This window comes from Rutilus rutilus, assembly GCF_951802725.1.
Source record: "Rutilus rutilus genome assembly, chromosome: 14".
Classification (NCBI taxonomy): Eukaryota; Metazoa; Chordata; class Actinopteri; order Cypriniformes; family Leuciscidae; genus Rutilus; species Rutilus rutilus.
The window spans coordinates 16,994,905-17,006,033 of NC_140219.1; the positions used below are offsets into that span (position 1 = coordinate 16,994,905).

Consider the following 11,129-nt stretch of genomic DNA (forward strand, 5'->3'; position numbering starts at 1 on the left):
CATATAGAAATTTTGCCTAAAAACCAACCAAAAAAGTATGCACAGCTATTTTTTGAATTATTTTCATGTCCATTAAAATGGACACCAGGACTAAAGCAACATAAAATACATCATATTACTTATGAACTAGAGCTTAAACAAATACATTATATTAATTCGTTCCGAAGATTTTGATAATGCAATATGAAAAAAGATGATAGGATGAAATATTGTTTGAGTCTTTTTGTTGCTTGCAGTGGGTGAATCTATGTCTGTGTGTACTTGCTGGTTGATTTGATAAATATGATTGTGTGCATTATCAATGCATCAGTGTATGTGGAGTGTGTTGCTGTGTATTCACTCATTTCACATTCACTTTCTGTCACTCACTAAAACCAATGGAAAAGTGAATTACATTTTATAGTCACTTTGAGGACAAATAAAATCATATTTATCACACACACACACAATCACAATGTATTACATACATTATTATAACCCTATATTTCAATGGGATTTGGGATAGAAAAAGAAAGAGCATACACTACCACTACCAGTTTGGGGTCAGTTAGTTTTTTTTAAGATACTTAATCAGGATGCATTAAATTGAACAAAAGTGAGAGTAAAGACTTGTATAATGTTACAAAACATTTCTGTGTTATAAAAATACTATTTCCTTTGAACTTTACATTCGTCAAATAATCCGTAAGAGAATTGCAGTTTCCAGAACAAAATCAAGCTGCAAAACCGTTTTCCACATTGATAATAAGAAATGATTTCCAAAGGATCAAGTGACACTGTACACTGCAGTAATGGCTGCATATAAAAATATAGATATATAATATATAGAAAACTATTATTTCAAAATGCAGTAAAAAAAAAAAAAAAAAAAATACTGTATTGTGATCAAATCAGTGCAGCCTTGGTGAGCATAAAGACTTTATTTTAACATTTAAACCTTTGAATGGTAGTGTATATTATATAATTATTTATTAGTATTGGGGAAATTCCATATAAATATTGAAGGTTTCTTGTAAAATAATAATTGATGTTGCTCTTTATGAATTTCTGTCACCAGATTTTTAAAAGTTTTTTCTTTTTTAAATATTATTATTATTATTTAAAATGATTACAAAACACTTAAAACAATTTGCATTTTAAACACACACACACAAAAAAAATAGATGGTGAAAAATCAGCAATCAGAGGGTTAAATTGACTAGAGCTAATTACAGACAGAGGGTCTTTCAACTTTATACATGAGTGGATGTGTTTATCAGAGAGGTTTACACTCTAAGTCCAGAACCACATGACTGATATGTGGTGCGTATGTTTTGACATGCTCTATGTGCTTGATATTTGTCTTCCATTCACTTCCAGTGATGTCTAACAAGAGTGTACAGATGCGTCTGGCTGCGCCTGAAGCCCAAGCAGTCCATGCTTGCATATCTCTCTGGATGGAAGAGTCTTTATCAGTATCTATAGCAGATGTATGTTCAGGTGGTTTATGGTGCAAAGGTGTTGTGACATTGTGGTGAATATGCAGTATTCCTCCAGTGCCTCTCTTTAGCAGACGACACGCCACCGGCCAACCCTCCTCTGAACTTGGTATGAGGCCCAAATTCACTCGATCAGCAAGATCACTTAAAGGTAGCTAAAAAGGATGTGCAAATGTTTATTTATTCAACTGCCCAGATTTGTGGTATCACATAATGAGACAAAAAATATATATATACTTTCTATTGCCCAATCAACTGATTCTCTTCCACAACAACAACAACAAAAATATTAGTAGGTGAAATATTATCTGAAAAATTAGTAGGTGAAATTAAGATAATGACAATCAGCACTTTTGTATCTCAGTGTACAAGCTGTTATCCTCACCTGCCTGTTGTCTCCTTGATGGATAGTGCAGCGGTCGGACACACCATTGATCTGTAGGTTTCTTTGAAGAGCCTTCACTGCATCTGGGTTCCATTCACAGGCGTGCACATGAGCAGCCTTAGCATGTACCAGATATGGAAGAGTGAAGTAGCCAATCCCTGGACAATGGAGTAAAATATGGTCATACATCTCAGGTGATAAAAACCATTCCAACTCTGAAATGGTAAACACACAGCATTGCTTTTACCTGCATACAAGTCAACCACAGTCTCTCCGATACAGTTAAAGGAGGCTATTCTGAGCTTCTCTGTGATATTCCCAGAAGAGAACATGCACTTGGTGACATCAAACTCGTACCTGAAATTTCAGACAGATTAATTCATTTTAATATTCATTTATTTCTTCAGATAAAGTAGCAACTTATAGGTTACCTAATATGGTTATCGATGTGTGTCACATAGCTGCTGTCTCCTAAAAGCATTGTCACTATAGGTGTGCGGTAACCATCATGGGAAATTTTTTTAATTTGCGCTAAACGTTTGACTCCCAGCGTTAGGGCAACAGCAGTCCAGAATTCAGATCCTAAAACAAATAAAAAGTAAGAACATATTTTACATGTAATCAGACATTTTAATTCATTGCTATAAAATATTATTCTGGGATAAATTAAATGTTAATAGAGGATATACAATCTAATCATTTTATTAAAAAAAAACTGGACCTACAGAGGGTCTGAGTTTCATTATCACCCACCATTTTCTTTCCATATTGCATTAGAGAAGCAGCCTTCACTAAACAGGACAAGATCTCCGTGGCATTGCCATCGGCTAGGAATGTCTCTCTCCAGATCCTCACTCCATGTTATCCCTTTAGAAACCAGAAAGGACTGTGCAGTCTCTGCAAGCCTCTTATGGAAAGATTTCACTTTCTCCTTCTTCGATAATGGAGGAGCCTGAAAGCAGGTATACAGTATACTGAGGTTCAGATGTTCATGTTCAGTGACTTGGGAGCAAACATATCTTAAATAACTGTCAGTGCTTATGTACCTGGATATCAACAATTTCACAAAAGCTGTCATGTGCAACATGTTCCTTTAGTGCCACCAGATCAAGCTGTGCCAGAACAGATGCTACGACTGGAAGGGTTACAGTCCCATCTGAGTGTTTCTGTGCACAGTACATGCGGTCCAGAACACCTTGTGACAGTAGGTATTTTCTGAAACAATGCATGTTAATACACCAGCAAGATATCAAAATAGACACAGAAACGTATACTGCTAAACTAACCATACTATAACCATATTGTAGTAAAACTGTGGTTAAACAAATGGTAATTAATCCGCCAAACAAACACGGTTACTACACTTTTACTATAATAAAACCATGGTCAATTTCCGTAAGGGGAAAATATACCACAGAGAGCAACTATTTGTTCGCAGCCTACCTGTACAGTTGTGCATGACGTTGCGGCACTTTTAAACACGGAATTACAAACATTTTCCACAGGATGCGTTAGAAAAACGATCAAAATATATTATCTAATTAATTATCTACCAAACTCATATGAGGGTTCATCAAACCCGTATTTTAACCTAAGGACACACATTCGCCTTAAAGAAATATCGTTCCTAGTCGCTTGTGAGTTCCTAGTAGGAACATTATGAGTGTTGCACTTGTAGAGCGCTTTGAAATCATGGTGGAAATGGTGCATATGATGTGATTTAACAGAGGTTATTAAAAGTTTTGTTGTGTATCTGTTTCTCTCGGATTGTTTTATATGCGTTGTAATTGTAAAAGTTATTAAATAATGCTGTCTTTTTAAAAGACAGCATTAAAAGACTCTTTTAAGTCATCATCCGACTAATGTTACACCACCGAAACGGTAGATGGCACAATACTTTGGATTTTACCGCGAAAAACATCCGTCTGGTGGCGAAGGAATGCAGCCCGTCCAATCACAGTAAACGAATCTTTCCCATGTGACACTTTATAAACATTGTGGGAAGCGAGCACGGTAAGATATCTGCAATCAGAAGTTATAGATGTAGGAAATTATATATCCGTTTTATAGGTTTACAGAGGGTCAGTTCGGGCAACATTGATATAAACTACTTTTAATAATAAAGCGGTATAAATTAATCATAATTAATTGGTAATCCTTCTTCCCCTGGCATTTGATGTATTGTCATTTCAAAAAAAAAAAAAACTCAAAATAGTATATAATGGAACCTGGCTTGTCATTGAAGTTTTCAATAGGCTTTTCAGCAAAGTATGAAACACAAAACAGTTAATGAAACGGGTGTCCTAATGTAAAATGTTAGGTAACGTTAACGTACAACAATAACAAACCATTTTTATGGCCAACATTTTTTTTTTAATAACACATTATATAAATTTGGCCTCCCAAAAATGAAAGAAAATACCCTTGTCCTGACAACATAGTTGAACCTTCCAGTTACAATGCCCTGGTCTCTCTTATATAAGACAGTTCAATCCTAGTCACCTGTGCCTAACACACTTTGTTTTACTAGATGTCAGTGAACAGTTGCGTTACGTCTATCCGGCTTGATTCCCTCAAGCAAGCTGACAAACCAGAGATCCACCTGTTACCTTGTGAAATAGAGCATGATGGACCTGCTGAAGTCTTCAAGTTCTTTAATCCCACTGTGAAGGAACGCAAACACGGTTAGTCAAATACCAGTGCACGGCTCGAGAATGAAACGCATTAAAGCTCTCCACCCAATAAAAATGACATTGTGTTTTGCAGAAACAACAGTGTCATTCAGAGGTCGAGGGCTGAAGGGTCAGGAATTGCATTGTCCACAAGGATACACAGGACTAGTGCTGAAAGAGGTCCAAAAGCCTGCGTCCGATCAAGAGGTGACCTGACCTGCACCTTTCTTTGGAATTCACAAATATGAACTTCTAAATAACAGATTATTAACAGAAATTGTTTTGGCATTTGCTTTTAGGACAGAATAGTTAAAGTTTCTTCAGTGTTCCATAATTTCACATACTGGAACTTGGAGACACCTCCCACATCTGATGATGGAGTTGTGATGGCTATGGCATGGCCTCAGCTCGCAGAAGCGGTGAGTAACTCTTGATAACCACTTATTTACATAATTAGAATCCGATGGACTAAAAAACATTTTCTCTCAATTGAATTAAAATCTCTAAAATATTCACTTCTAAATCAATACTTCTTTCTGCAGATGCACAGACCAGTAGACGAATGATAATGGAATTTTTTTTTATTCTGGATACCTGCTTCTTCTCAAGTACATTGTTACAGTTAAACAAATGTGAAAATTATTCTTTGCTGGAAGTCAGAACAACTAACTCACTGGGCTGTGGTATTGACCACCGTTTTACCAAACTGATACTGAAGTATGAATGTCACAATGTATTATGACTATTAAAATTTTGTTTTATTGTTTACCTTGTGCAAACTTTTACTTTCGTCATATATTTGTCCATTATTTATCAGTAACTGATATGTTTTAATCTGAAATACCTTACCGGTTTAAATTTCGGGGTCGGTAAGATTTTTTTAACGTTTCTGATGAAAGTCTCTTATGCTCACCAAGGCATTTATTTATTTATTTTTCTTTTTTTTATCAAAAATACATAAAAAAACAGTAACATTGTGAAATATTATTACAATTTAAAAGAACTGTTTTATTTTAAAATGTAATTTATTCCTGTTTTGGCAAAGCTGAATATTCAGCATCCTTGCTCTACAGTCTTCAGTCACATGATCCTTTAGAAATCATTCTGATATGCTGATTTGGTTAAAAATAGTTAAAAAAAAAAAAGTTCAAAATGAAACAATTTATTTAATATAGAAATTATTGCAAATTGTTACATTATAAATGTCTTTACTGTCACTTGAGCAATTTAAAGTGTCCTTCACGACTAAAAGAATTTAATTAAAATATAATTTTTTTACTGACACCAAACTTTTGAATGGTAATGTAGTTCTCTACATTTTTTTACAACAAATAAATGGACCGATCCCAAAAGCACTGAAAGCTGGTTTTAATTTATAGTACCTGCAAGAAATGTTTCACCATCTTTCACTCTCAAACAAAAATGCACAGAACACATACACAGACAAACTCTTCCTTGTAGTGAGATAGTGCCCCTATTATGCTATTTTAAAGGTTCCTAATTTGTTTTGGAGGTCTCCTACAATAGATTTACATGTATCCAAGGTAAAAAAAAAACACTTTAATTTTCTTATATGCGTTGCACATCACCTCATTTCTCAAAGAGTCTGAAAATGGTTTGATTGAAGATTCAGTCTCTCTAAACCCCTCCTTTCCACAAGCCTACTCTGCTCTGATTGGCCAGACGGCCCAGTCTGTTGTGATTGGCCTACCAAAATGAAATGCCTATTGCCATATCCTTATTTCAGCTCTGGAGGCTTCCTCAGGGCTTGATACACAGTGATACGAACAATGGCATTGTTTTTAGCGCAATTTTCCACCGGACAAAATTGCAATTGTTAACTCATGATTTCTGTTCTGTCTGTGCGCACCAATCTTGCACTTCTATCTACTCCTCAACCAGACCACCTAGAGACTTCGGGTTTTCGGCATTATGTTAAGGAAGGTCTAATCTCGGGAACGCACAAAAAAAAATCCAGGAAAAGATTTTGGATTTCCTGGAAATTCCAGAAAAAATTCCGTTTTTTGCAAATTTCTCAGCAACCATAATAGCTATCGAGTTGAAACAAATTGCAATCGATAGCTTCTAAAATTTACAATAATATTAGAAAAAAAGAATTGATCAAAAATCTTTCCTTTATGCTTCAAAAATTAATTAAAACTATATGAAGGGAAATAAGAAAAATATTGCCTTTTCACCTATAAAACTATTGTTCCACAGAAATACGTAAGGAAGGTATTCACAAGAGTCATGAGCACAATTAATTCCACTGAATTACGGCAAGAAATCAATGAAGGTATCGATCAAGATTTGGAGAAGGAGCAAGAATATATGAGAAAACGACAAGAGGTTGTTGCAAAATAAATGGAAGAACGTTCAGCAAAGCGACAAAAGATGGCGACATCCACACCAACGGCTTCCTCATCAGGCGTATCTGATTTCTACGATGACTCGTGGCTTTCAGAGGATGTTTTGGCAAATATCTTGAAAGCAGAAGAAGAGTTTACAAAGTCACAAGCCAATAGTCAAGCAGAAAAGAAGGAATAATCTGAAGAGGACAAAGCAGAAAAGGAAGCTGATACAGAGAAAATCGAGGATATTGAGTGAACACAAGATGTAAAAAATAATGAGCTAATAAAAAAAATGATGTTCAACTAGTCAAGTGATTGTGCCTTTTTTATTATCCATTGCTGATTTGATTTCAGAAAGTTCATTTGAATTTCAAGAGAAAGTTATATTCTCGAGCAACTTATTTTCTCTTTCATTTACTATCTCTTAGTGTTGTGATACCATGACGTGAGAAAATTGCGCTAAAACACTCACTGAGTTTTTATTACTTGTTTCTGTATCAGTTCCAGTGTGAGACCTGATCCTTTTGAAGTGAATGTAAAGTGGATTTGCAGAGCTGAAAACAGCGTCTTCTCGATATGTCGACAACACAAACCAAACTTTTCCAGGCCTCAGCTACAACTACAGTGTTGGAGGGCAGGACAAAGAAGATGTCGTTCACAGGTAGCCAATGAAGACCATAGGCTGAAAATGTTACATTGTTACGTAGGTATATAACAGAAAGTGAAACTGGAATTAATAAGTAATATTTGAAAAGCATAATAGGGGGACTTGAATGCTTATTTCTTGACATACCAGCTACAGTAGTACGCCGTAAGAGACAAAAACATAACATTTTAAAATGCAAAACACCATCATGAATGGCAATTAACTATTAAAAAGGTTTTAATATACTAGGACTGTGTGCTGGAACCAATCTTGGTCAAGTCGAATTTACTTTTTTTTTTTTTATAAAAACAATTAATGAAGATTAAAACCAGGTTGTGCAACAATCCAAATATCAAGGACATGTATAACTAGTGAATTAACAACAAAAACCTTGTTTTTGTTACATTGGTTCTGTTTGTATGTGGCATGGAAGCAGTCAAGTGGATTCCTTTCCAAAGCGTTTACTGTTTTGAGGGATGATCCACAAATGTATAGACGTGGCAATTTATGTTTTTGTGACATTTGCAAAACCTTCACCAGGATTTTGTGTAATTTTCTAAATGACCAGTTAAGAAGATTGGACCACAATCAATGGCTACGTCTGGGGAAGATGAGGAGGAGGAGGAGGAGGATGAGGAGGCGGTGATGGTGGAGGGTCCGACTCAACTCTGCTGCGTTTGACTGGCAGGTCGTGATCATGTGCCTTTCTGATGTGCCTGTACAAGTCTCCAGACTGTGTGTAACTGCGGTAACAGTAGCTGCACTCATACGGTCGTTCCCTGGTGTGCACAATGGCGTGTCTCCTCAGGGTGTAAGCACAGGAAAAGGTCTTTCCACAAGTGTTACAAGTAGGCACATCCTCCATGTAACTCCCAAGGGAGTCGTGAAAATCCTCGAGGTACATGGTCTGTTGCTCCGGGTGGGAATTGGCAGGAAAAAGGGATGACGGCAAGCCAGCGGTTTCGGCTGCAGAAGGATTTGGACCTTGCGGTGAAGGAGGGAAAGAAAGGGGTTCTTGATGGGGAAGATGAGTTAATGGGTGTGCTGTTATAAATTGAGTATCAGTGAGCTCCTCGACATCATGGTTGCTGTCGTCATAATCGTCCCCATCGTCTAAATCTTCATTTATTCTTGGGCCATTATCCATGACCACCGTCTCCTCTGTGTCATCAGACTCTTCATCAGAAATCACAATGGCCTCTACTTTCACTTCAAAGCTCTCTTCATTTTCCTCCCCTGACGTTTGTGAAAGACTTCCTCCCCTAAAGTTTCGCGAAAGTTTACGCATATTTTGCATTCTACTTGTATTGGACGAAGTGTTCTCATGTCTCCTTTCGTTTTGGCTCTGAATGTGCTGTGATGACCCTGGATTCCCAGAACTTTTATTCTGGACTTGGGGTTTTAGTATTTGAGTCGGCATGAAAACACTAGGTTCATGTACTTGGGCAGCGCTGGTGTTGTCCACATTGCTCAGAGCCACGGCAGTGGCTACAACAGGTTGAGTCTCTGTCTGAATTAGTTCTGTCGTACTGCACGGACTTGAAAGTGCAGACTCAAGGCTAGCAGACCGTGCCGATATTCTGGTTTTGTCAGGTCTAGGCGATGAACGATATGTGGATGGTCCTGAACAAGAATTACTAACAGCTGGTAGCGAGTCCATTCCCGGTTGGGTGGTGTCTGCCATCTCTGACCTCTCCACGCTGTGTGTGAGGAGGTTAGCCATCCCTGCTTGTGTTTCAGCCTTGGTATTGAGATAAAGTGACATTTGTTGGCTCGACTGATGAAAATGTTCTAGTCCTCCATCTCTTCCTGTTTCTGCACCAGGTACGTCTTTTCTAGGCGAGCCGTCAAGCCCTCCAGGTTTAGCAGACTCATTTGCTCCAACTTCTACTCTTGTGCTATCCGCCTCAGCCAATCCTCGACCCTGAAGTCTTCTCTTACAAACTCGCACCACATCATTCATATGTAAGAAGCTGGCTGCGGCGAGCACGTCCTCAGGAGGGGGGTGGGTTGCTAATTGCAGTACTCCTTCATACATGAAATCAAGAAGGAGTCCAAAGGCTTGAGGGGTCACGATATCTCCATTAATAGTGACGGTCTCTCTGTGTGGCCCTCCGTTGACTGTGCTGGTATTTCCCATTGACTGATCTGAGTAAAACATATGGAAGAAAGGGGAGAAAGAGGCCAACACGGCACGGTGGGCTCCGAAACGAGTCGGGCCGACCTGCACGGTGCAGTCACATAGGAAACCTTGCAGACGCTGAGAGCGCAGGCTGGCCAAGAGCTGCTGACCATGTTCTGGGAACTCCATTTCTACTGACAACCTAGTAATAATAGTATTCATAAATGTTATTCTCCAGAAGATGTATTGTATTGTTAATAAGCAGTTTATGCAGTGCATATATCGATACAATATCTTAAAATATTCATTATAATATGATTAAATTCATAATGTTAGCATCTACTAGTTAAGATGAAATGTTTCTTACAGAAATGTCCAGAGTGATGACAAAGTCCCCACGTCCGCTTTAACATCTGCTGCTTTGACGCACCATCATGTTTGCTTTATTGATCCACTGACATTCTCTTGATATCAACAGTTGTTCACTAATCCATGCCAGTAAATGTATATACTTCAATCCTTAAGGAATAAAACTACTTCATAATCTTCGTGTATTCTTCACACAGCATCTTTCTATGATGGGTTAGTACAGCAAACCTTCTCCGGAGCACCGAAGATAACATCGAAAGCGTGACACATATCCTTAAAATATCTTCTAGCCAAGAGGACAACCAGTGGTTTATTGTTTCTCTGTAAGTGAAGACCAATGTGTGAATTTTTAAAACGTATACGCGATACGGGAGTGTTTTCCTTTAGGACAATACATGACGAACACACACTTCTACATGTAGTATGTTCAGCATGTATGTACAAGCGTGCTCTGCCACCTACTGACGAGGAGGAAGACGAAAGAGGAAGCAGCGTTTGTTCTGTGATTGCAGCAACAAACAAAACAAAAAAACATGTAAAAGAAAACATTTTCTAGGCAGTTAAATTAACATGATGTTTAACATGATGTTGTTATTATTATTATTATTATTATTTATTTGTATTACCCATAGGAGGAAAAAAATCACATCACAAATCAGTCTTATTTTTGTTTAATTGAGTTACTAGTATAGTTTTTATCAATATTTTGAATTAGCTTTTATTTTTATAGTTTCCGTTTTTATTTTAATTTTAGTTAAAGTTTTAGTAATGTTGTTGTGTTTTAGTCATTTTATTAGTTATTGTTTTTTTTTTTAATCTATATCTATAGTTTTTATAAATTTTTATTTCCGTTTTAGTCTAGTAGTTAAACTAAATAAAAATGAGAAATGTTGCCTTGGCAACTATAGCTTAAATAAAACAAGATAATTTTTTTTTTTAAGTTTAATGTTTATTTTATTTTAAGTAACGGAATTATTTAATGTTTTTAGTTTTAACTATAAACTTTAGTTTTAACCAGTTTTAACTATTAACCCTTTCACCAGTAAAAATATTTTACTAATATATTAGTATGACTATGACTATTACTTTTATTACTATTACAGGAA

At 36.7% G+C, this 11,129-nt stretch overlaps 3 protein-coding genes across 4 annotated transcripts; 1 reads left to right on the forward strand and 2 right to left on the reverse strand.

Moving 5' to 3' along the window:
- Positions 1-683: 683 nt before the first annotated feature.
- trmt12 (tRNA methyltransferase 12 homolog) lies at positions 684-3,546 on the reverse strand. Of its 2 annotated transcripts, XM_084429622.1 has the most exons (7): positions 3,307-3,546; positions 2,910-3,078; positions 2,617-2,815; positions 2,295-2,445; positions 2,111-2,220; positions 1,864-2,021; positions 684-1,633 (listed from the first exon to the last, which is right to left on the reverse strand). In XM_084429622.1, exons 1-7 carry the CDS (start codon positions 3,357-3,359, stop codon positions 1,256-1,258), a joined length of 1,218 nt encoding a protein of 405 aa, XP_084285748.1. In that variant the 5' UTR covers positions 3,360-3,546; the 3' UTR covers positions 684-1,255. The 2 variants fall into 2 exon arrangements, with proteins under 2 accessions (XP_084285748.1, XP_084285747.1); XM_084429621.1 differs by lacking the exon at positions 3,307-3,546 and having other exon boundaries at positions 907-1,633; positions 2,910-3,250.
- A 165-nt stretch (positions 3,547-3,711) lies between these two features.
- On the forward strand, positions 3,712-5,303 carry rnaseh2c (ribonuclease H2, subunit C). Its single transcript, XM_084429623.1, has 5 exons — positions 3,712-3,876; positions 4,394-4,547; positions 4,630-4,742; positions 4,835-4,954; positions 5,078-5,303. The coding sequence occupies exons 2-5, from the start codon at positions 4,394-4,396 to the stop codon at positions 5,099-5,101; spliced, it is 411 nt and encodes a 136-aa protein (XP_084285749.1). The 5' UTR covers positions 3,712-3,876; the 3' UTR covers positions 5,102-5,303.
- Positions 5,304-5,888: 585 nt separating this feature from the next.
- On the reverse strand, positions 5,889-10,461 carry zbtb3 (zinc finger and BTB domain containing 3). The gene is made up of 2 exons (XM_084429620.1): positions 10,022-10,461; positions 5,889-9,856 (listed from the first exon to the last, which is right to left on the reverse strand). Exon 2 carries the CDS (start codon positions 9,841-9,843, stop codon positions 8,128-8,130), a length of 1,716 nt encoding a protein of 571 aa, XP_084285746.1. The 5' UTR covers positions 9,844-9,856; positions 10,022-10,461; the 3' UTR covers positions 5,889-8,127.
- Positions 10,462-11,129: the final 668 nt, after the last annotated feature.

What these genes read in the sequence shown, in the direction of transcription:
- rnaseh2c (XM_084429623.1), top strand. Translation starts at nt 4,394, where the DNA reads ATGTCAGTGAACAGTTGCGTTACGTCTATCCGGCTTGATTCCCTCAAG. An exon ending in TGTGAAGGAACGCAAACACG is followed by an intron (nt 4,548 to 4,629) that starts GTTAGTCAAATA and finishes TGTGTTTTGCAG; the next exon opens with AAACAACAGTGTCATTCAGA. An exon ending in AGCCTGCGTCCGATCAAGAG is followed by an intron (nt 4,743 to 4,834) that starts GTGACCTGACCT and finishes ATTTGCTTTTAG; the next exon opens with GACAGAATAGTTAAAGTTTC.
- zbtb3 (XM_084429620.1), bottom strand. Translation starts at nt 9,843, where the DNA reads ATGGAGTTCCCAGAACATGGTCAGCAGCTCTTGGCCAGCCTGCGCTCT.
- trmt12 (XM_084429621.1), bottom strand. Translation starts at nt 3,152, where the DNA reads ATGGTTAGTTTAGCAGTATACGTTTCTGTGTCTATTTTGATATCTTGC. An exon ending in GTGAAATTGTTGATATCCAG is followed by an intron (nt 2,816 to 2,909) that starts GTACATAAGCAC and finishes ACCTGCTTTCAG; the next exon opens with GCTCCTCCATTATCGAAGAA. An exon ending in CACATCGATAACCATATTAG is followed by an intron (nt 2,221 to 2,294) that starts GTAACCTATAAG and finishes CTGAAATTTCAG; the next exon opens with GTACGAGTTTGATGTCACCA.